Source organism: Halichondria panicea, chromosome 10 (assembly GCF_963675165.1).
Source record: "Halichondria panicea chromosome 10, odHalPani1.1, whole genome shotgun sequence".
Classification (NCBI taxonomy): Eukaryota; Metazoa; Porifera; class Demospongiae; order Suberitida; family Halichondriidae; genus Halichondria; species Halichondria panicea.
In genome coordinates, this window is record NC_087386.1 from 1,999,962 (window position 1) to 2,021,291 (window position 21,330).

The 21,330-nt window shown below is 44.1% G+C and overlaps 2 protein-coding genes across 2 annotated transcripts; one reads left to right on the plus strand and one right to left on the minus strand.

Moving 5' to 3' along the window:
- Nucleotides 1–567: 567 nt before the first annotated feature.
- Nucleotides 568–2,841, plus strand: LOC135343367 (cytochrome P450 10-like). Its single transcript, XM_064540370.1, has 7 exons — nt 568–1,071; nt 1,214–1,407; nt 1,473–1,870; nt 1,922–2,088; nt 2,144–2,222; nt 2,292–2,451; nt 2,528–2,841. Exons 1-7 carry the CDS (start codon nt 683–685, stop codon nt 2,680–2,682), a joined length of 1,542 nt encoding a protein of 513 aa, XP_064396440.1. The 5' UTR covers nt 568–682; the 3' UTR covers nt 2,683–2,841.
- A 31-nt stretch (nt 2,842–2,872) lies between these two features.
- Nucleotides 2,873–21,260, minus strand: LOC135343364 (kinesin-like protein KIF1A). Its single transcript, XM_064540367.1, has 61 exons — nt 21,045–21,260; nt 20,783–20,856; nt 19,620–19,699; nt 19,202–19,307; nt 18,881–18,946; nt 18,752–18,828; nt 18,377–18,478; nt 18,057–18,134; nt 17,965–17,992; nt 17,771–17,848; nt 17,422–17,572; nt 17,173–17,251; nt 17,054–17,117; nt 16,886–16,961; nt 16,650–16,806; nt 16,077–16,152; nt 15,943–16,022; nt 15,806–15,882; nt 15,544–15,684; nt 14,983–15,139; nt 14,458–14,511; nt 14,322–14,391; nt 14,143–14,247; nt 14,028–14,084; nt 13,910–13,972; nt 13,812–13,862; nt 13,706–13,747; nt 13,598–13,648; nt 13,347–13,439; nt 12,863–12,919; nt 12,761–12,795; nt 12,501–12,648; nt 12,268–12,297; nt 12,168–12,200; nt 11,904–11,954; nt 11,756–11,848; nt 11,555–11,608; nt 11,377–11,410; nt 11,141–11,220; nt 10,673–10,965; nt 10,015–10,268; nt 9,417–9,878; nt 8,892–9,043; nt 8,458–8,582; nt 8,061–8,151; nt 7,833–7,957; nt 7,499–7,609; nt 7,144–7,361; nt 6,860–6,962; nt 6,590–6,652; nt 6,355–6,406; nt 6,033–6,163; nt 5,799–5,857; nt 5,611–5,747; nt 5,211–5,384; nt 4,609–4,802; nt 4,220–4,292; nt 3,881–3,928; nt 3,739–3,810; nt 3,328–3,437; nt 2,873–3,065 (listed from the first exon to the last, which is right to left on the minus strand). The coding sequence occupies exons 1-61, from the start codon at nt 21,142–21,144 to the stop codon at nt 3,020–3,022; spliced, it is 6,141 nt and encodes a 2,046-aa protein (XP_064396437.1). The 5' UTR covers nt 21,145–21,260; the 3' UTR covers nt 2,873–3,019.
- Between the last annotated feature and the right edge of the window lie 70 nt (nt 21,261–21,330).

Genomic DNA, 21,330 nt, shown 5'->3' on the forward strand with positions numbered 1-21,330 from the left:
TAATGCTAGCATTTAGTGTTCAAAGTGATTCGGGTATTATGAGACACTATTGCAATTAATTAATTTTAACGCTAATTGGCTGTTATAACATAATGTGGAACTTTCTGATATATAATACAGCGATTACTCTGCCTATAAAAACAGTTGTGGTATCTTTGTCAACACAAGCATACAACTACAAATTTCTGTTGGAAAAAATACTAGAGTGGTAGTGCTATTAAATGCAGACAGAGTAGCTGAAGCAGTCCTGTTTTAAACAGCTGTCTCATAATTGGTTCCGTCTCATAACACCTTCTTCTACTCTACATGTAGCCTCCTTCACAAGGCCTAATTAAAAAAACATGTTATCGACCTAGCGTTCAAATAGAAAACATCCGGGGCTGGCTGTGCAAGACTACATGTAGCCTAGCCTCGAGCCTGGGATAGAGGCTAGGCTACATGTAGTCTCGCACACCAGTCCCGGATGTTTTCTATTTGAACGCTAGGTCGATAACATGTTTTTTTAATCGGGGCTGGTGCGAGACTAATCTACGTGTCAACATACACATATGTCAACCTTCCTTTGTCAAGTATGTAGAGGTAGAAGTGGGCGGGTCTCATCCAGCCAAACAAAGGAATGTTTACTGAGATTGTCCATAAATTATATCCATTTATCTAGCTAGCTAGCTAGCTGTTGTGCAACATGCTCTCTGCTATAAGGAAGCTGCTTCCCTCCATGGCTCCCCTCAATGTGAGGGTGTCCAGCTCTAGAATGCTCTCCACTCCTGCCCCAAAACAGTTTGAGGACATCCCAGGGCCCAGGGGCTACCCTTTCATAGGTACTGCCCTCGACTACAGGAATGACAAGTTTACCATGTTCAGAGTCTTGAAGAAGAGGCTGGAAAAGTATGGTCCTTTGTATCGAGAGAAGATGTTTCCAGGGATGCCGGAGCAATTGGTGGTGTTTATGCCTGACGATATCGAGACTGTGTTTCGATCGGACTCTATTTGGCCAAATAGGCCAGAGGGTGGGGAGATCACTCAGAAGCTGTTCAGAGATTCTGGAATGACAGAAATTGGAATAATTAGCGCGTAAGAACAATTTTATCTCAGTTACCTTGCAATGTCTATGTCTACTTTTATAATATAATACGAGCTATTTCCGAACACAATTCTTAGCATGAAGTGTAACTGATTTACACACCCACTGACACACCCACTGATATCCTCTCAGACAAGGTGAGCAGTGGCACAAGATGCGGTCTCCAATGTCCAAGTTCATCATGGTCCCCAGGAAGGTGGCAGAGTATCACGAGGGCTTCAACAACATCACATTGGATCTCATCAAGAACATAGAGATGAAGAAGGACTCTCACTCGGCCCTACTCAGTGATGTGCCCAGTCTACTCTTCAATTGGTCCTTTGAATGTGAGTATATATGGATTATACTTGTAAAGTTGTACTGTTTTAATTTACGAAAAACATTTTTGCAGCTGTTGCTTTATTTTGCCTCGGGAAGCGGCTTGGGGCACTCACTGAAAGTGGAGAGACTTCACCAGAAAGCCAAGAGTTCATTAAATACGTTGGAAAGCTGTTTAATGACTTCACAGAAGTTTTATTCGCAGTTCCTCTCTATCTTATCTATCCAACAAAAGGGTGGAAGCATATTGTCAACGTGAACAAGACAGTACACAAGCTGGCACGTCAGTTCATCGACGAGAAGCTTGCTGAGATTGCTGAGGATGACAGGAGAGCCTTGGAGGCAGTCAGTGGTGAGGAGGAGGTCCCTGACAAAGTGGACTTCATTACTTACATGATCCACTCGGGGAAGATGAGCGTCGAAGAAGTTTCAGTGAATATCGTCGATCTACTCAGTGCCGGAGTGGAAACTGTAAGAGTGGTATTTTGTTAAAATTGAGTGTCAGACTTTTTACCCCCTCAGACCTCGTACACACTTTCTTGGGCTCTCTATTCTCTGGCCAGCAATCCTGAGGCTCAAGAGAAGCTTAGAAATGAGATACAGAGTGTTGTCGGCTCAGACAAGATGGTCACTCCTGCTCACATCAACCTGATGAGCTATCTTAGGAGCATCATCAAAGAAACTCAAAGGTGAACTAAATGATGTTATTGAGAGAGAGCTCTTATCCACCCTCTACAACTATAGACTCTACCCAGTTGCTGTGTTCAATCAGCGTGTCCTGCAGCAAGATGTTGTTCTCTCAGGGTATACCGTTCCTGAAGGGGTGCATATAATTATGTCTTAAAATTGTACTTGATCAATGTCTGTTTATAATTTTGTGCATTTCTGACAGACTGAAGTTTTACTTCCACAAATTCTCCTTGGACGAATGCCCGAGTTATTCTCTGAGCCGGACAAGTTCTCACCAGAGAGGTGGAGTAAAGAGAACAAGGACTCACTGCCCAGCATGTTCGCTCAACTACCCTTTGGGTTTGGTGCCAGAATGTGTGTGGGTAAGTTTTGGATTGGAATCTAATTGTGGTGATGTTGTGGTGATGTCTCATTCACAGTACTTTGTGTTTCCCTCAGGTCGTCGGCTAGCTGAGCTAGAGCTCCACATTGCCTTGGCTCACCTTATCAGGGAGTACAAGGTGGACTGTCTCGACAAAGAGCCAATGGGGTACATGATGAAGGCACTGCTGAAACCTGACAAACAACTGAACCTAACCTTTAACAAACTTTGATTTACATATACAATGACTGCTTAAAAATAATTTTCATTATATTCAATAGCTTGTTCGTTTTGATTCTTTAATTCAGAGGTAATTGTAATAACACTTTCCAGTAATTTGCGAACATTTGCCATTAATTTGTGTACATGATCGATAATTGTGTATATCTCATCGACATTAAGTGCGGATCGAGTCGATCAGCTGCTGTTTGCATATAATATATAATAGTCTTGTCAAAAATTAAAAATTAAGCTTATATAAGAACCTAAAAGACTTTGTCTGATAAATTAAAACCACAAAAATAATTATTATTACAGAAAAGAATTCAAAAAATTAACTTAATGTTGTTTTAATAGTTTGATGACTTTTTCTTTGTGCTTGAGCTGATTTGAGATCTACAGAAATGGACATCGTGTCATATACATGCATGTACATGAATATAATTATAAATAGGGGAAATTGAACAGCTATACAGCTACATGTACGTATGGTAGATTGGCACGATCTCATGATACATATAATCAAAAGGCATCACGTAAACGATGTGTACATAAAACAGCGTTTACTGCTGACACACTGTACCCATATATGGAAGCACGGTTATAACGGGAGCAACTTATGAGGTAAGTAGTGTTACTAATTAAGGAAGTGACTCACTTGATGGACCCAGCTAGGAGGGGGTCGAGAGCGTACAGCCAATCATACAGCTCCTTCTCCTTCGTCTGGAGGAGCACTCCACGATGCTTAGTGCAGATAGAGAATGTGTTCTGTGTGTGTGTGTGTGTGTGTGTGTGTGTGTGTGTGTGTGTGTGTGTGTGTGTGTGAGGGTTGATGTGTGTGTGTGTGTGTTGTGTGGGGGATTGTGTGTGTGTGTTTGGGAGGGGTTGATGTGTACGTGTGTGTGTGGGCCGGGGGGGTTGGTGTGTGTGTGTGGGGGGGGTTGAGGGTGGGACATGCACACATTTCAAAAGGGGGGGGGGCTAGAGTTGAAAATGCATATAATGTTTACGGAAGGGAGGGGGTAGGTCTGAAATGCTTCTATAAAAGTATGGTATTCAGTGCACTTACGGCAGCTGCTTGTTGTTTGTCCTCTGTGTACTGAACCTTAGCACCCGCTAGATTGATGGCCCCCCGCTCAATCTGTAAGTACACAATAAAGGCATGATCATGCATAATTATACATGATCGTTGAACTTAAATAATAGCTGACCTGGTCTTTCTCACTGTTATAGATGAGCACGTAGGGTCTCCTCACAACCTAACACAGGAGACAAATGCTAAAATTAACTCCGCCCCCAATACACACAGACACTGTGAATACACATGTAAAGTTGTTAAAACTGCATGTAGCCATGCAAGTATATGTACACCTACATGCATCATGTCTAACTTTAAGCACGTCACGCTCTATATATAATAATGATGCAAAAAGTCCCAACATGTGTTTGAAGCAGGTCAACCCTTCATTACAGCCACTGTTGGTCTGCCCAAACGTACGCTACACAGACTGTACAATACAAGCAGTCAGAGGATAATCCTACACCCTCACCACGTATCTCCGATGCCACGCTGTGTCCTGCTCTCCAAAGAACTCGAGATATCCCTTCTTTGTGATGGGGTTGCTGCAAACACAGTGACAACATCACGACATATAAATGAACAACATAAATATGCTCATACTATATACTTGCATAAATATAAATATAAATATGCTCAAATCCCAAAACGGGTCATAATTTAGTCAAAAACAGGCCCAAATAAGACTTTTTGATTTTAACACATCACCAGAAAGGCCTCTCTCTAAGCTTTCAGAAAATCATAAAATTAACGTTATTGGACCAACAGAACGAAAGTTATGGCTGTTCAACTATTTAACGCTAGGTCCCTTCATTATTTACGTATAGAACAATAATTATAATAACATACACTGTTACTAACTTTTTTGTATGTGTCTTCTCCTCGACCTCTGGCACACACACAGGGGGGGAGGCCAGGAAGGAGCGTCTCCGTCGCCCTGGTGTCGTCGAACCCAATAGTCCATGAGCAGAGGAGAGTGTGTCTGGCATCATATCACCATGGGAACTAGCAACAGAGGAAGCTGATTGGATGGAATCAAACTCAGGTGGGGGTTCCTGGAGACAAAAACATACGGCAATGAATATAATGTCTAGTATACTAGAAGTACGTCCACACAGCTGGGCCTAATTGAATTATACATGTACTTCTAAGGGATAGTACTGAAGTTACTACCGTATAGCTGGTAATTTTCGTGGGGCAAAATATTCGTGGTTTCGTAGTTGAACACTGGACCACGAATATTTTACCCATGAATGAAGCGACCTTGCCTACCTTTACCTGCAGTGCAAGCAGCAACCACGAAAATATTATCCACGAAGTGACTAAATATTACTCAACCACGAATGTTTTGTCCCGAAAATTACCCGCTACGGTATGTAGCTGTATTTTAAATTATAAACAAAATTGGCTTCATTGCATGTACTTTAGTAGCTACATGTATGCAGCTGATATCAGGGACTCACTTCTTCCCCCTTTCCTCTCATGAGTAGGTCCACACATTTCTGAGCCAGCATGGCTTTGTGCTCGTCTGAGAGTTTGCTCAGTTCCTGGTCGCTAGGCATCGCCAACCCTCTTTCTAGGTGTTTCAGGTCAACCAGCTTCTGGCGTACTTGGAGGATGTGTCGAGCTTTCTCCGTCTACAGGTGTGGTGTGTGTGTGTGTGTGTGTGTGAGGTGTGTGAGGTGAGTGTGTGTGTGGGTGGGAGGCATGTGGAGTGTGTGAGGCAGTGAAGCAGTGACGGTGGTTTAAAATTAAATTATGTATCAGAGGAGGGAGTATAAAGATGCTAAATATGCAGTGCCGGTCAATCAATAGAACCCAACCAACATGTCAGAAGCCGTTAACTAAAGTACAATATCTCACCTCTTCTATCATGTGTAGCTTGTCGAGCTGCTCCTGATGGTCGTGGATGAGTGAGTCTCGTCTGGGCCGCCATCCCCTCAGGTTCTCCTCCCCCCTCACATACACACCAGACGTGTCCACCACAGGTCCTTGAAACTCTGTTGGGAAATATTAGTATGAAACACTCTGTATAGTACAGGAAGTCTTACCAGGCGCTTTTTCCACTGTTTTCCGCAGACACAGCTCATAGATACCAACGGAGCAATTGCTGCAAATATCAAAATGCATAATAAAATGATACCAAAAACTGGAGGTCATCACACAATGAAAGATTTATAATTATATCACATTGTGATCATTAATCGTCTCTACGTGTATAGAGGGTGGTTTGCCCTGAGGGTGTATGTGCATATAAGGCACAGCTATAGTTGCCTCTCACTCACTCTTCAGGGGTTTGCTTGGGTCCCGTGAAGAAGGATAAGAATGATCGATTGACTGTCGGCTTTGAATCTCTCCCACACACTCTCAGACACATGTCCTTGGTGAAGCAAGCTGGTTGGGGGCTGTTCTCAAGCTAGTACAGGCAGGGGAAAGAAAGACAGTTAAATGAGATGGTACCTACAATGTATATATGGCACTTGCTAAAAGCTACTGACACCATAATTAAATAATGGAATGAATGTGATATATAGTGTAAGACAGTTTAGAACGGAGCAGGTATAGCTATATGATTCTGAGTTCCTAGCTAGTACAGAAGGGCTTTACCTCAATGTAGGCTGATAGCGTGCAGTAGACGAAGCTGTTCTGAGGGGTCAGTCTGAGTGGGGGTGGACACACAATCATGATAGCATACATCCCCAACGCTAGATGGCGATCAAAACTGAAATTTCATTGCTCATAAAAATAAATGGAGAGCACAGAATGTTACTCCTGCCATCCACCAACACTATGGCAACCATGATGCTAGCCTAGCTATACAATCCTCACACACTGTCGTTACCTGTTGAGTAGGAGTGAGTTGTGTAGAGAGCTGTCCCATGATGCCTCCAGGCGATAGTACGTCCTGCAGTAGTGTGGAGGGTGGGGGGGGGGGGGGGTAACTATACAGGGGGTCTATTACTGAATGTAGCTAATAACACATGAGGTAAGTGATAATACGTGTATTCTTCCACACTAAGATACTGTCATGTGCAAGCATTGGGGCCACTCAAGCTAGCAAAACTGGATTCTTCAAATTTGGCACACTGCAACTATTAGCTACAGGACACACCTATCCTCAGCCTCGTAGTGGTGAGAGGGTAACACACTGAGTGAGAGAACAGTGCTCTGATTGTCCACCTCCGATGAGCCCTCACGAGTCAACCGAACACGACCTGTGGAGGGGAGGGAGGAGGGCTTTGAGAGACTGTAACTTTAGGGTGGATGGCTCAATTTCAGTGGTTTTAACATTTCTAAGTAGCTGAAAGTAAGCTCTATCAGGATTATTATAATATAATATACTCAAATTTTTTATTGGTTCAAAATTTACCAAAACACGGAGTACTGTACGCTTACCTACAACCAGCTCGCTGACTTTAGTCCATTGAAGTTCAGGACCAGATTCATAGATTAGAGTCATTCGTATCCTTCGTTGTAGACCTTGCTGTAACAGGAACACTCCGCCCTGGTCGTCTTGGTGATCTACGGTGACGGGCTCATATTGACCAGAGGCCCCTAGCTCACAGATCTCAAAGTGAGTGAGGATATCAACACGAGCGTAAGAGTGGGTGGAGCTAGAGGGAGAGAGGGGTGTGGTCAATCGAGGCAGTGATTACTGAATAACTTTGACATATACAATTAATACAAACCACTTAGCTAGTGTATATTACAGGTCACACTCTATGTCATGTGGCAGGCCACTCTCTCTCACCCTGCCGAGTCAAAGACGACGGTCTTGGATGATCTGACGGGAGTGGATGAGAATCGTGAGGGGGGTAGTGGGGAGGCCGAGCGATACTGCATGTTAGGATCCCCCACAGACCTGAGTGTGTGTGTGTGTGTGTGTGGTGGGCGGGTGTGGGGGTGGGGGGTGGATGATTGCTCTGCCAACAACTGAGTTATTACATAAACCAGGAGTGCACTCCTGATATAAATGTAGCCTAACACAGTCAACAGTTAGACTAAAGGCGTGTACATTGATGGGCCCTAGCTGAGCAATTACAGTACTTTAGATTCTGAATAATTAAATATAATTATTACCCCACCTTGAGTTGTTGAACTCAGTGCTTGCTTTATGCAGTGGATGCTGCTGGTAATGGCCGAACACCTCACACACCAGAGGGTAGTTTTGTAGGTAGTAGATGAACGAAGAGTTCACCTCCACACTGAACTAAAGGGGCAGAGGACAAATATCACATGACATAGGGCAACGTCTATCCATTATCACATGACAGTGTGCACGCTACGGTCCCACACACACAAACTGAACGTACATTCTTCATATAATAGAATCCTAATGCCAGGTCCTCATTCTCATTTTTGAGTGGCTCAGTGGAGACTGCTTCGTCACTCCCGTTCAGGAATCTGCGGAGAGTAGAGGGAGAGGGTAAAGTCATTCTACACTATATGTATATATACGCAAACAACTCTAAGTATTGAGAGCTATTATATTGAATCTAAATGATCAGAAACATGATAATTCTTTGATTGACTGCAACTTTTCATTCCACATTGCTACAGTACAATGCATGTACATGCATGTATAGGTTGAGTGCATGCATGTATAGGCTGAGTACATGCATGTATAGGCTGAGTACATGCATGTATAGGTTGAGTAGGTACAATGTCGCATGCTGTATATTAGTGGGTGATCTCTTAACAATCACTCACTTGAACTGCACGAAGATGTCGGTGAAGTCGCGAGGTATGCCAGTAGCTTGGAGGACTGTCACGCGAAAATAAAACTTTTGCCCCTCCACAAAATATCTCTTAGAGGCTTGCAGAGTTGATACAAACTGCACACAAGAGAAGAAGTACTAAAGGCAAGTCTGTTTAACAATATATACTCATAATTATAAGTCAATAATATTATTTTCGATCCCATTCCCTATACAAGGCCACCCACACCACAACACCCACTCACACACACACCCACACCACAACACCCACTCACACCACAACACCCACTCACACCCACACCCACACCACAACACCCACTCACACCACAACACCCACACCACAACACCCACCCACACCACAACACCCACTCACACACACACCCACACCACAACACCCACTCACACACCCGCCCACACCACACACACCTTTCCTCCGAGGCGTGGTGCTCGTATCTGGTGATGTAGTCGCTGCAGCTGGTGAATGGACTCTCCTCTCGTACGACGTTCTGTTAAAGACAGACACTCCTCCTCCTGTGAACTCTGACCTTTAGACTGTGTACCCTCGGCAGGTGCATGAACTGTAAGACACAAGAGAAGAAAGTAATATTGACAAATCGATAGATAATTTCACCGTATAAATGTACTACATGTAACGTATGCACATGAATGAGTAAAATCGTAAAGACCTAGCTGCAATCCTTTGGGAATATCGCATTTTGTTGTTATAGCGGGTATATTTCGATGGTATATTTCGATGGTATAATGTTTTTAAGCCATGTACTGGGAACATTTATACCTATGAATTTAATATCGCAAGCATCCATGCTGCAAAAAGGTTGCTATTCCGTGAAAACCTATATAACGGTCTTTCTGCGAAAGTAAGTTAATTTATACCCTTGAAATATACCTGCTATACGGTATGTCATATAGCGAGTATCAAACTCCGCCCACCTTTAGTGTGCTGCCCCAACGGAGGGGGCGGGGAGATGGGGCTTATTTGAAGCTCATTCTCGTTCAGATATATCCGTGGTGTGGGCTTGAACAGAAAGTGTCTTGTATTCGAATCTTGTCCGAGTTTTTCCTCGTCCGTTTTCAGACCGATTGGTTTGAAGAATGCTGACCTTTGACCCCCGGCCGCTGCCATTAGACCACCCCCCTCAATTGACCCCCTGCCAAGATGCTGCTCCATCAACTCACTCCCCGTCTGGTTGCCATGGGAACTCGACAGAGTTGCGTCTACGCCCAATTCCACGCTAGACTCGAGAGGGTTTTCAACGACACTAGCGGATTGTTCGGAGGGGGCTTTAAGGAACTTGAGACTCCTCTGAATGCTCTGAGACTCGTGAGGGTGGGAGAGGTCGCTGAAGTCGAGGAGAGAAGGTGATTGCACGTTCACATCCTCCATTTCTGCCTCTGTGTGTGTGAGGAGGCAAGTCTTAAATTATGTAAAGAGGCCGTTGGTCCTTGTACATGTAAGTAAAAATTTAATGCTTTTAATTATTATTTATTTTACTCTAAACATAAAATAAATGTTGTGCACTGTACTTACCCGATACAAATCTTATTGAGACGGTGAGATGACCTTTGACCTCTCCCTTCTCGTTGACGACAGCCAATTTGTGGACTAGCGAGAGTGGTATGAGCAAGTTGCTAAGATACACAAACGAGCGACCAATCAAACGGAACCATGGCTGCCTGTCATAGAACGGGTCGCCTCCGTGGGAGCTGAGAGAAGTGGGCGGGGCTTGAGAAGAGGCGTGAGATACTGACTCATACAGTCGCTTCATTGTTTCCAGTCGTTGTCTGCAAGAGGAGGTGTGCGAGTGGGCAGAGGGAGATACATAATCATCATAAATTTCAATATAATAATGAAATTTCTAAAGCCACACACACACACTACTAACCACACTATACTGTACACTACACGTACGTTAACTTAGAGAGAGACCCCCCACAGCCTCCCAGACCCCACTCTACTGTACACTAAACGTACGTTAACTTAGAGAGAGACCCCCCACAGCCTCCCAGACCCCACTCTACTGTACACTAAATGTACGTTAACTTAGAGAGAGACCCCCCACAGCCTCCCAGACCCCACTCTACTGTACACTACACGTACGTTAACTGAGAGAGAGACCCCCCACAGCCTCCCAGACACCACCCTAACAACCACCCCCCTACACACACACACACACACACATACTCACTTAAACTTGCTGAGTGACCAGACGTTGGTGGCGCCATGTTTACTGTCCTTGACCTCCACACACACTATCGGACCTTTCTTCCTTTCCAGTCCAATCTCAGATTGGTCGAGGGCCGAGGAAAGTCTTGCATCTCCAAGATCCACATCCACGTCCGTCCCCGTTGCCACGGCAAAGGGGATGGGCGAGTAGGACGTGTCAGTGAGCACGACAAACTGGAAGGTAACGTGTTTCTTTAGCTCTAGACTAATAGCGTTGGCCTCTTTGAGGATGGACGCTGACCTCAGGAGATCGTTCTGTTGGTATGGTGTGAGTGTGGAGTGGGTGTGAGAGTGGGGGTGGAGTGGGGGTGAAACAAAATTATATACATGTACTCACAGTAAATGGTGCGTGGTACCAATGCATCTATTCTACACAAGACTACATGTGAGGAGAGCAATTTTTGCTGCTACTGTAGAGTGGAGCTCTTACTCTGAGAGAGTTGAATCGATATTTCCTCCAGAGACTGTGAACACGAGAGGCCACCTTCTTCTGCTCGGGAGTCAGTACAGCTGCAGGATGGGGGGGGGGGGGGAGTGGGGTCACATGTAAGCAGCCATGTACTATTGCTATTTGCATGGAGACCAGGCCTTTATGTTTCAGTAGTATAGAGAGATTGGTGACCTGTTTCTATAGGTGAGCATAATCAAACAGATGTCATAACTCACTCATTTCCTCCTCATCTTCTCCAGGGGTGGGACCCTGGACAAGGAAACATGGTGACTGTGATGACATGACATGTACCAACACCACACACACAGCCATGGCGACAAATATCATATCCTCTCACACACACACATACTACCCTCCCTCACACACACGATCCTACGTCACACACACATGTACCTCTCTTGACCTAGCCAGGGCTGACTGGAGGTGCTGCAACTTCAACTCATACTCCTGTGAATCAAATATGAAGGTAAATGATTTGTGTAACTAATAACTGAACACGCATGACACAGTTACTACGTAGCTATAGGATACAAAAGTACAAATATGAATTGTGCATACAGACTGTGACAAACAAAACAGTCCTTTTTCAACAACCTTTTTCTCTGATTGTAGTTTGTCCAGTTCCTGAGATTTGAGGTGGTAATCTTGTTTTTGCTGCCGTAGCAACCCAAGCTCTCTCTCGTATGTCTAACACACAATTGATAAGAATCAACACTGCAGTCAGAGTGTGCTAGTACAGTACCTTCTTTTCTTTCTGTAGATCTTGTAGCTGATCAACCTTAGTGTCATACTCCTAAAGAAATACGTATACCATTCTCGTACACCAAGCTGTATACATGTACTAACACCCACTATAGTCTCACACATGCACACAAACACACCAATGCCCACACGCACACACGCACACACAGTAGCCATTACATGCATGTACATGTACATGTAGGTCAATTGCTAGCAGCTCTTGGCTAACAGCTGTGAGCTTTAGACTGATTCAGAAGCCACTTACTGTTCTTTGTCTTTGAAGCAGTGTCTCGTAGCCCTGCAATAAAGTCAAGTTAGCACTGTAACTACAGACACAGAGGGATCATGACCACGCAAGCACTCACCTCCCTCTGCTGCTCTAGGCTATCATTGTCCTGCATGAAACAGAGCGGTTACGCAATAATTTCAATAATTTGATCATTGCGTAAATCTCTTCAGTATATATAGATAATGTGAGTCTGAAACGAAGCTTAGCTAGATGTATATCAAGGTTCACCACCATACAACCTAATCATACTTGAACCCAACTATCCCCCGCCCCTCTCATGACGTTACGATACCTGACCACCCTTCTCACCTCTAGCTGTCTCTCATCAATCTCCTCCCTGACACTGGCCAGTGAAGCCTCTAACTCCATGATGGCCACCTCCTGTTCCCTTGTCTGCTCCTCCAGGGCCTTCTCCGTGTCACCGCGACGATCAAGCTCCGCCCTTAGCTCGGAAATCCTGTACCAAGCAAGTGACGATAAAATGCACACATGCAGTATACAATGTGCAAATAGTGGGGCATTTGCTAATTAAAATCTACAGTATACGTAGTAAAAGTACAGACAAGTACCGTGTTTCTCTCTCTTCTACGGCTTTCGTTTCTTGCTGCAGATAGAGATGCAGCACACACAATAGTTAGCACAGCTCATGTGACAATCACATGATAACTCACTTGTACATGAGTCTTGTCCAGGATCTCCTCAAGCTCTTGCACCTTCATCATGAACTCCTACCAGGGTGGTGGAGGATGACAACATTGCATTAAATGTTAGTATGATCTACCAAACACGAAGCAATTAACCAAACATGTGTTGTAATGTACGTACATGTAACTAGTGGCTAGCTTGTACACGTACATGTACATGCAAATGTAAATAGAACATATTTGAACGGCCATAACTTTAGTTCTGTTGGTCCAATAAACCGTTAATTCTTTCAAATGATGTGTTAAAATCAAAGTCTATTTTGGGCCTGTTTTGCATGACCTTTTCCAAATGTGATATTTGAACATAAATTATACCATATCTGAAAGAGCTCCTTAACTTCTAAGCTTTCAGAAAAAATTGTACCATCAGAACTCTAGTTACAGAGCCGTACTTTTAAAATGCAAGAGACCCCTACGTGTGCATGCAAATGTGCATCAACAATAAACCAACCTTTCTTTGTTCCTCCAGCCGTTCCACGGCCGTGTCTGTCTGCAGCTGCTTCACTAGCGCTGACTCCAACTCCTCCAGTTTCTGCTCATAGCCCTGTGTGGTGATACATGTAACCATGGTGATACATGTAAGTATGATGGGGATAAAGCACAAGTAAGTAAGTAAGAGGATAAATACAAACATATTTTGTGAGTGTTTGTAAGTGTGGGGGGTATTAAAATGTATGTTTGTAGCGATGTACATGTACAAACCTTCTTTTCTTTTTGGAGGACAGAAATTTCCTTCAATTTTACTTCATAATCCTATGAAACACGATACATAAATAAATGCCATAAGTTAAAATAAATTTGGTGGCACACTTGTTTCTGCTGATGCAGTTGTTCCAGTTCCTCTTCGTATTCCTATTGGTACATGTATAGTAATATTGATATTTAGAGTGGCATGTTGAATTGGATAGCTACTTGCCTTTCTCTGATCTTGAAGCTCCTGCAACTCTTGAACCTTACACTCGTACCCCTGCAGTTAAGTATACGTAAAGACTTTGTATTTTCGAATTCTCCCACCTTTTCTTGTTCATCGAGCATAACTTGGAATTCTTTCTTCTGTTGTATCAGCGTTTCTTCGTCCTGTGAAATAACGCCAATCACATGACACAATTACATGACACATATTGCTTATTACCATGCTTGATTTCCTCGCTAGAGTGTTCTTTAGCTCCAATAGAGACATCTCGTACTCCTACAAATAAACAGTGCCTCTAATAAACCTACCAAAACAATTACAGATCGAGACATACGGCTTTTTGTTTCTCTAGTTCTTTCTCTGCCATTTCTCTTCCTTGCAGCTGCTTCTGTAGTTCCATTATCTTCACCTCCTGCTTCTGCATGGCAGCCAGCTCCTCCTAGTCAATAATACCGTGATAAGTGCGGCATATCAATATGGACAACTTCATGTCAGCTGATATAATTAACGTACCTCTCTCTGTTTCTCCAACGTCCCCTCGGTCTCCGCTCGATTGGTCAACTGTTCCTCCAGCTCCACAATCCTGAGTCAGCAAAATACGGTTACTCACAGCTACTAGATGGACAGCTGGCTATTCACTAGCTCTCACCTCTTTTCCTTCTCTTGCAGCTGAGCCTCGTGCTGGGCCACCACCTCTGATACTCTATACAACAATGAGGGGGGAGGGGTTAAAAGGTTTATATATAGATCGACCTACATGTACAGGGAAACTTATAGAGGCCACGATTGGACAGACTAACAGTGGCTGTAATAAAGAGGTAATTATAGTGACCATCCTGGCTATATTATAGAGGGTGGCCTGCTACCACAGGTCAAAACACATGCTATAGAGACCCATGCAATAACCTGGCTGTATTATAGAGGGTGGCCTGCTACCACAGGTCAAAACACATGCTATAGAGACCCATGGAATAACCTGGCTGTATTATAGAGGGTGGCCTGCTACCACAGGTCAAAACACATGCTATAGAGACCCATGCAATAACCTAGCTGTATTATAGAGGCCAGGGTGTCCTGCTACCACAGATACAAACACATGCTATATAGTGACCCATGCAATAACCTGGCTGTATTATAGAGGGTGGCCTGCTAGCACAGGTCTGGAATAGCTCACCTTTCCTCGATAATGTCTTTGCCAGTGTTCTTGAGCAGCTCAGTTGTAGCATACGACCAATCCACTGACCCTGTTCCGCTTTCCAACATATGAGTTGCCGGAGAAATGCTGCGCATGTCCAGTGAGGCAGGGGAGGCAGCTCTTATTCTAGAACGAACTAGAATATGTGTGTGTGTGTGTGTGTGTGTGTGTGTGTGTGTGTGTGTGTGTGTGTGTGTGTGTGTGCGCGTGTGTGCGAGTATAAAAATGAATATAGTCAACTCCTGTTTTAGCCGTAACTTAAATTCTGTGGATCCAATTTCAACGATTTTATGATTTCTGAAAGCATAAGAGTCCTTTCAAACGGTATCATTAATAGAGTTTCGGTCGCGGTCCCAAGGCCGAAACATGACAGACCCTCCATATTTTGGATATCATTTGTAAGGTATCTTTCTAAGCTTTCAGGAAATCATAAAATTGTTGTTGAAATTGGATCAATGATACTAAAGTATGGCTATACATTGTACATGCATAATTATAATGGGTGGAATATATAGTAGAACTCAAACTAATTATACTCACGTTCCTCTGGGTTGTTGAAGCGGAACACGTGATTGTTCCCGAGGATAATCCGTGAGCCAGTTTTGAGGATCTTCGGCTCTTGAATCTCATTCCCATTGAGGTAGGTCAGACCTCCGTCGTTAGGGATGAGGGTGACCACACCTATTGGGGGAGATCAAAGGATTCAAAAGCTTTGGAAACAACGAAGCAACAATAACAAATAATGCTGACAGCTGCAAATATGGCCGATAACAATAATACATAATTATAGCTTTGTTTTTACTTCCTTCTCGCTTCAAGATGCAGTGGTTCTCCGCTATGAAATGTCCACTCAACTGAATGTCTCCTGATGTTCCAACTCTGGGAAATAGAGATATATAGTTAGCCACGCCCCTGGCCACACACCCAGCATGCACTCACATGGTCTCTCCCTCCTTGAGACAGTAGAGCAGACACTCGGACATTAGGGGGTCCTCATTCAAGTTCACCAGGTGGGGGATCTGGGGGGGGGGGGAGTGAGAGTTAATACTAGCAGATTATGAGAAATGCGTCACCTTTGTTGGTTGCTTGACCCCCAGAGTCTCCCCAGCTGCGTGGATGTCAATACCCCATTCAGCTAGTGCACTCTCTCTGCATCACAACACAGTCGGTATAATAATCAGTACACTTGGTACAGTGGAACCTCTGTTAACAACCACCTCCGAATAAAGGCTATAGCTGCTATATAACGGCCAGTCACCCAGGTCCCAAATGAACACTTTGTGTACAAAACAACCTCTCAACAAAGGCCACCTCTGTATAAAGGCCAAAACATTGTTCCCCAAAGGTGTCCGTTATAGAGGGGTTCCACTGTACATACGCATAGATATGGCACATTTACGTAGTATATTTCACATGATCTACTTTTTGGATGTATCCAAAAAGTAGATCATGTGGAATGTATACACTTCACGTGTGCTATCTACGCCATTACTTAGTGAGTACGCCATTACTTAGTGAGCACGCCATTACTTAGTGAGTATTCATTACTTAGTGAGTATTCATTACTTAGCGAGCATAGGGAGTTAATTAAGTTAATCAATTAAGAGAATAAATTCCAACTGGCTGCATTTCTCTCTCTCAATTACCTTTCTTTTTGAATGGCCTTTGTTTTCTTGAGCTTCTCTTCCCAGGTTTCATTGAGCTCGGCTATTAGTTTCTCCGCCTCTTTCAGCTTCTCTTGAGCCGTTGTCTGCTCCTCCGAAGGCCCCGCCCCCCTCAAGACCGCTCCCATATCCATGTCACCTGATAGGGAGGATGGTAGTATGGGTAAAAATGATTTGGTCAGTTTGTGATTGTTATGAGGGTGGATTGAAGGACTTACCAACTTTTGCCTCGAGGCCCTCTGCTCTGATGACTACTCTCAGCTTAGCTACCTCCTCCTTTAGCTCTCGGATCAACTGTGTGGGTGTAAGAGTGTGTGAGTGTGTGGGGTGGGTGAGAAGGATGTGAGTGTGAGGGTGTGTGGGTTGGTGTGGGTGTGAGTGTGTACCTTTGCGTTGGGGTCTTCATTGACTACAGCTTTGCAGACAATCTGTTTTGCTCTGTCAGCATATCTGCACGGGGGAAAAACAGTCATCATAATGCATCCACGGTAACAAACCAACGAACCTTAGAGTGCTCAGAGTCTCCTCATAGTTGATGTCAGCTGGACTAATAGCTGCTATCATGGCAGTACGAGAATTACCACCTGAGAGCAAAAAGACACAATGGTAAAAACATTAGAGTATAATTATTAAGAGTGTCGTGCACTACTGACAGAATAGTCTCGTGGGCCACACTATAAACTATTGAATTGATATCAGTTTTCAAAGTGTGGCCCCGCGAAACTACTGACAGAGCTGGGTTGCTAGTACTTACCCAGGTTCTCCTTGAGTATCCAAGTGAGGGCTGAGTCTCTGTAGGGAACAAAACCAGACCCCTTGGTCTTCTTCTTAGAACTAGCTGCCTCTGCCAGTGCATGTATCACCTTGCCCAGGGTGGTGAGGGACTTGTTGATGTTGGCTCCTTCCTGAAGAAGGGAGGGGGAAGTGATTAAATCTTCAGACAAACAATACTCTTTGAAGGCTTGTGCACGAATTGTTTTGAATACTATACTTCTACAGTACATAACACCTGCTACTTGAGGGCCTACGTGTATAATATGTAACTACTGTACACACACATACGCTCCTCAGAACTTTGCAAAATACAGCACTTGATCAGGTACCTTCAGTCTCTTCCCTTCTGCTCCAGTGTCTTTAGCTCTCTCACTACCAGCCAGGTCAACCAGACTAATCTTGCTCACCTAGGGACCGAGGGGGAGGGAGAATTCGTATAAACAATATCGTAGCAAATTAAACAGTTCTCAGTGAGAGTAAGGATCAATTTATCACACAAGGTCTGTGTCTACAAGTAACTCACCTTTTCACAATCTATTCCTTTCTCATTCCTACAAGAAAATGTTCGTAATGATATGTTGTTCTACAGTATAATCCACAGAGATGCATGCTTACCGTGTCTGAGTGAGGACCATGGTGAAGACTGCATGAGACCGTGATGACACTGCATTCATGTTTGTGGAGGCCACCGTCCTACAGGCAATGGGGGGGAGGGGGGGTAAATGAAACTGAATACTGTACTATACGTACTTTCACAATAATTATTATTGCATGTACTTCCTATTTCGTATGGCCTGTTCGGAACTTATCGATCGATTCCCACACACAAAATCTGACACCCGAAATTAGTAAGCTAGCTAAAACCATGTTCAATTTTGTAAAGGATGCCAAATTGTACTAATTGGTTTCAAGGATGGTTGCTGTGATTGGCTCACCTGGCTTTGTTTCCCTCGTCCATTAGTGATTGGACTCTTTCAAATGATGTCACTGCTAGCTTGGCCAATCCCTCAACATACGGCCCCAGGATGGGGTGCTCTCTGTGAGGGTGTGTGGGGTGTGAGGAGTGTGAGGGGTGTGAGGGTTGTGAGGGGGTGAGGGTTGTGAGGAGTGTGAGGAGTGTGAGGAGTGTGAGGGGTGTTCGGAGTGTGAGGGGTGTGAGGAGTGTTCGGAGTGTGAGGGGTGTGAGGAGTGTTCAGAGTGTGAGGGGTGTGAGGAGTGTTCGGAGGTGAGGGGTGTTCGGAGTGTGAGGGGAGTGAAGGTTGTGAGGAGGGATGTGAGAGTGTGGGTGTGAGGAGTGTGAGATAACGTACCTCACACGTAGGTTCCCTTTAGACTTTGGATTCAGCAAATCTTTAACCCGCTCGCAGTATATCTCCATATAGCTCACCTGATGTTACATGATTATAGAGGGACGATATCACATGACATCAAAGGCTTACCTCCACAGAGTACCTGAGGTTCGGGTCTTTGTTACTGTCAATCTTTGAAAACATTTCCTCGCAAGTCTATCAAAACAAAACAGCAGAAATACTGAGCAAATGCGTAGTACAAAGGCAAAATGTGTCAATTACTATGTTACTCAAGCGAAACTTCAACACGGCAACATTTGCATATTTTGTCTGTCAACACACTATTGTTACTTAGTGAAACTTCAACACACAACACTTCCAACACTTCCAACACTTCAAAAGCTATGCAAGCACATGTGATTTTATTACAGAGTACTGGCTAGGCCACACAATGTGTGTACTCTCGCTCACCCGTGGAATGATCCCCCTCTCCCCCGGGTCTGCTCCCATGCCTCCCATCATCGTGTAGGACTTACCCGACCCTGTCTGCCCGTACGCAAAGATGCACACATTGTACCTGTGGGGGAGGGGGTTGAGTAAGTGTGTGGTGTGCGTGTGTGTGTGAGGGTGTGTGTGTGGGGGTGTATGTGTGGTGCGTGTGGATGGGGATTGAGTGAGAGTATGTATGGGGGGTGGGGTGTGTGTGGTGTGTGTGTGGGTGTGTGTGGTGTGTGTGTGTGTGTGTGTGGTGTGTGGGGGAGTTGAGTGATTGTAGTGAAGACAGATGAATGAAGAAGTCTATGTGGTACGTATTGTACAGTGGGAGAAAAACTTTTTTATGACAGCGTATTATTATATATATAAGACTGATAGTGATGACTGTTCTCACCCGTCAAAAGCGTGTAGAAGCATCTCCTCTCCAATGTCATTGTAGACAGTCTGCTGACCAGCGTAGTTAGGATCAGCAGGCTAACAGGGAAGAAGTGAGAATTAAGTACATCATGTATACATGTAGTAGAGTGCATAGTTGCTATGGAAATACCATTGCTACTGTACATCACAGCTTCTGTGGTTGTTGGGAAATACTTCCTACAAAAGAAACCTAACCAGCTTTCAGTGCTGCATACGCACACACACACACACACACACACACACACACACACACACACACACACACACACACACACACACACACACACACACACACACACACACACACACACACACACCCTTTACACACGCTTTTGCTTGAAATAATAACATCATAGTTCACTGACGACTTTCCACGACTATAAATTAAGCAGCTGAGTGAACATAGAATCCTCATACTTTCACAACAACAATCCCTAATAACAGCTTTTTTGATGTGGTGTATTATTGCCTCATTCCAACCATCCACAGTTGAGCTTCTTTCTTTAGCTACACTTGTAATATAAGACAGCCCTTGGAAAAGCCCAGATATGGCTGCTACCTATATATGGAAAGGTCCTACAGGCTATGAAGAGTACAGGCTATGGGGAGGTCCTACAGGCTGTGGAGAGGTCCTACAGGCTATGGGGAGGTCCTACAGGCCGTGGAGAGGTCCTACAGGCTGTGGGGGGTCCTACAGGCGGAAAGCTTCACTTGTGCTAGCCTGACTATAGCCTGACCACCTGAAGCCTGTTTGTCAGTATGCAGTCATTAATGCACATTACATCATCACCGTGTTTGATACAGGCACACTAATAGGCCGGAACATTGTCAGTGCAATATCCATGGTTGAAACTGTTGGATTATTCCATAGTGTACAGTTGAATTGGACAAGAGTGAATGCAAAATGGGGCAAATTGATTTAGCTAGTCTAATAAAACATTACAATGAACATAAAAAACAAACCTGCATTACAATGAAGTACAAATAATACCATTTAGGGTATAATTACATAGTACCACCCTTATCACTTAGACTAGTCATTAGCAATCCCGTAATACTGTAAGCCTTTTACTCAATGGAGATTCAATGTAATAATGGTCATGTGACAGGGACAGACTAAGTTATATACTGACAACGTACTGTTGTGTGCGTCCAATAGGAGTAGTCGAATGTGAATGATTTTGGATCACCCATGGTCTTGGGATGATATATTGCTGCGGGAATTAGACGGGAAATGAATCAATGAATATAGTTGTCAGTACGTCATGTCCAGCTATAAAGCTAGCTAGAGAGAATTTTAACGTCAACGATTCTCCAACAAAGGTTTTCATGATGAGAAGAGTACTATTTCATATGAGGAGAGTACTATTTCATACAGCTAGATGGCCATATGGGTGCTCACATGTTGATTTTCCATTCATGGCAATGATGGGAGTTGCTCTTCTCTCTCTTTCTCGACCATTGAATGGCCGGACTCGAACTGCAACCTTTACAGAAGACATGCTCTTTCTCTCTAGAAGTGTTGTCTCTATAGGCTGGCTTTAGCCTTCTTAGCTAATTTAGCTCACTCAATATGCAATATCCTTTCTGCATGCTTACATGCCCCACCCCCCTGTGCCAATTACTGGGCAAACCATAGATGGGCAAACCCTGAGACATGGATGTTGATTGATCTATGAATATCGTCA

What these genes read in the sequence shown, in the direction of transcription:
- LOC135343364 (XM_064540367.1), bottom strand. Translation starts at nt 21,144, where the DNA reads ATGTCTTCTGTAAAGGTTGCAGTTCGAGTCCGGCCATTCAATGGTCGA. An exon ending in ATGGTCCTCACTCAGACACG is followed by an intron (nt 17,993 to 18,056) that starts GTAAGCATGCAT and finishes ATTTTCTTGTAG; the next exon opens with GAATGAGAAAGGAATAGATT. An exon ending in CTCAAGGAGGGAGAGACCAT is followed by an intron (nt 15,883 to 15,942) that starts GTGAGTGCATGC and finishes TCTATTTCCCAG; the next exon opens with AGTTGGAACATCAGGAGACA.
- LOC135343367 (XM_064540370.1), top strand. Translation starts at nt 683, where the DNA reads ATGCTCTCTGCTATAAGGAAGCTGCTTCCCTCCATGGCTCCCCTCAAT. An exon ending in TCAGTGCCGGAGTGGAAACT is followed by an intron (nt 1,871 to 1,921) that starts GTAAGAGTGGTA and finishes TTACCCCCTCAG; the next exon opens with ACCTCGTACACACTTTCTTG. An exon ending in TGGTGCCAGAATGTGTGTGG is followed by an intron (nt 2,452 to 2,527) that starts GTAAGTTTTGGA and finishes TGTTTCCCTCAG; the next exon opens with GTCGTCGGCTAGCTGAGCTA.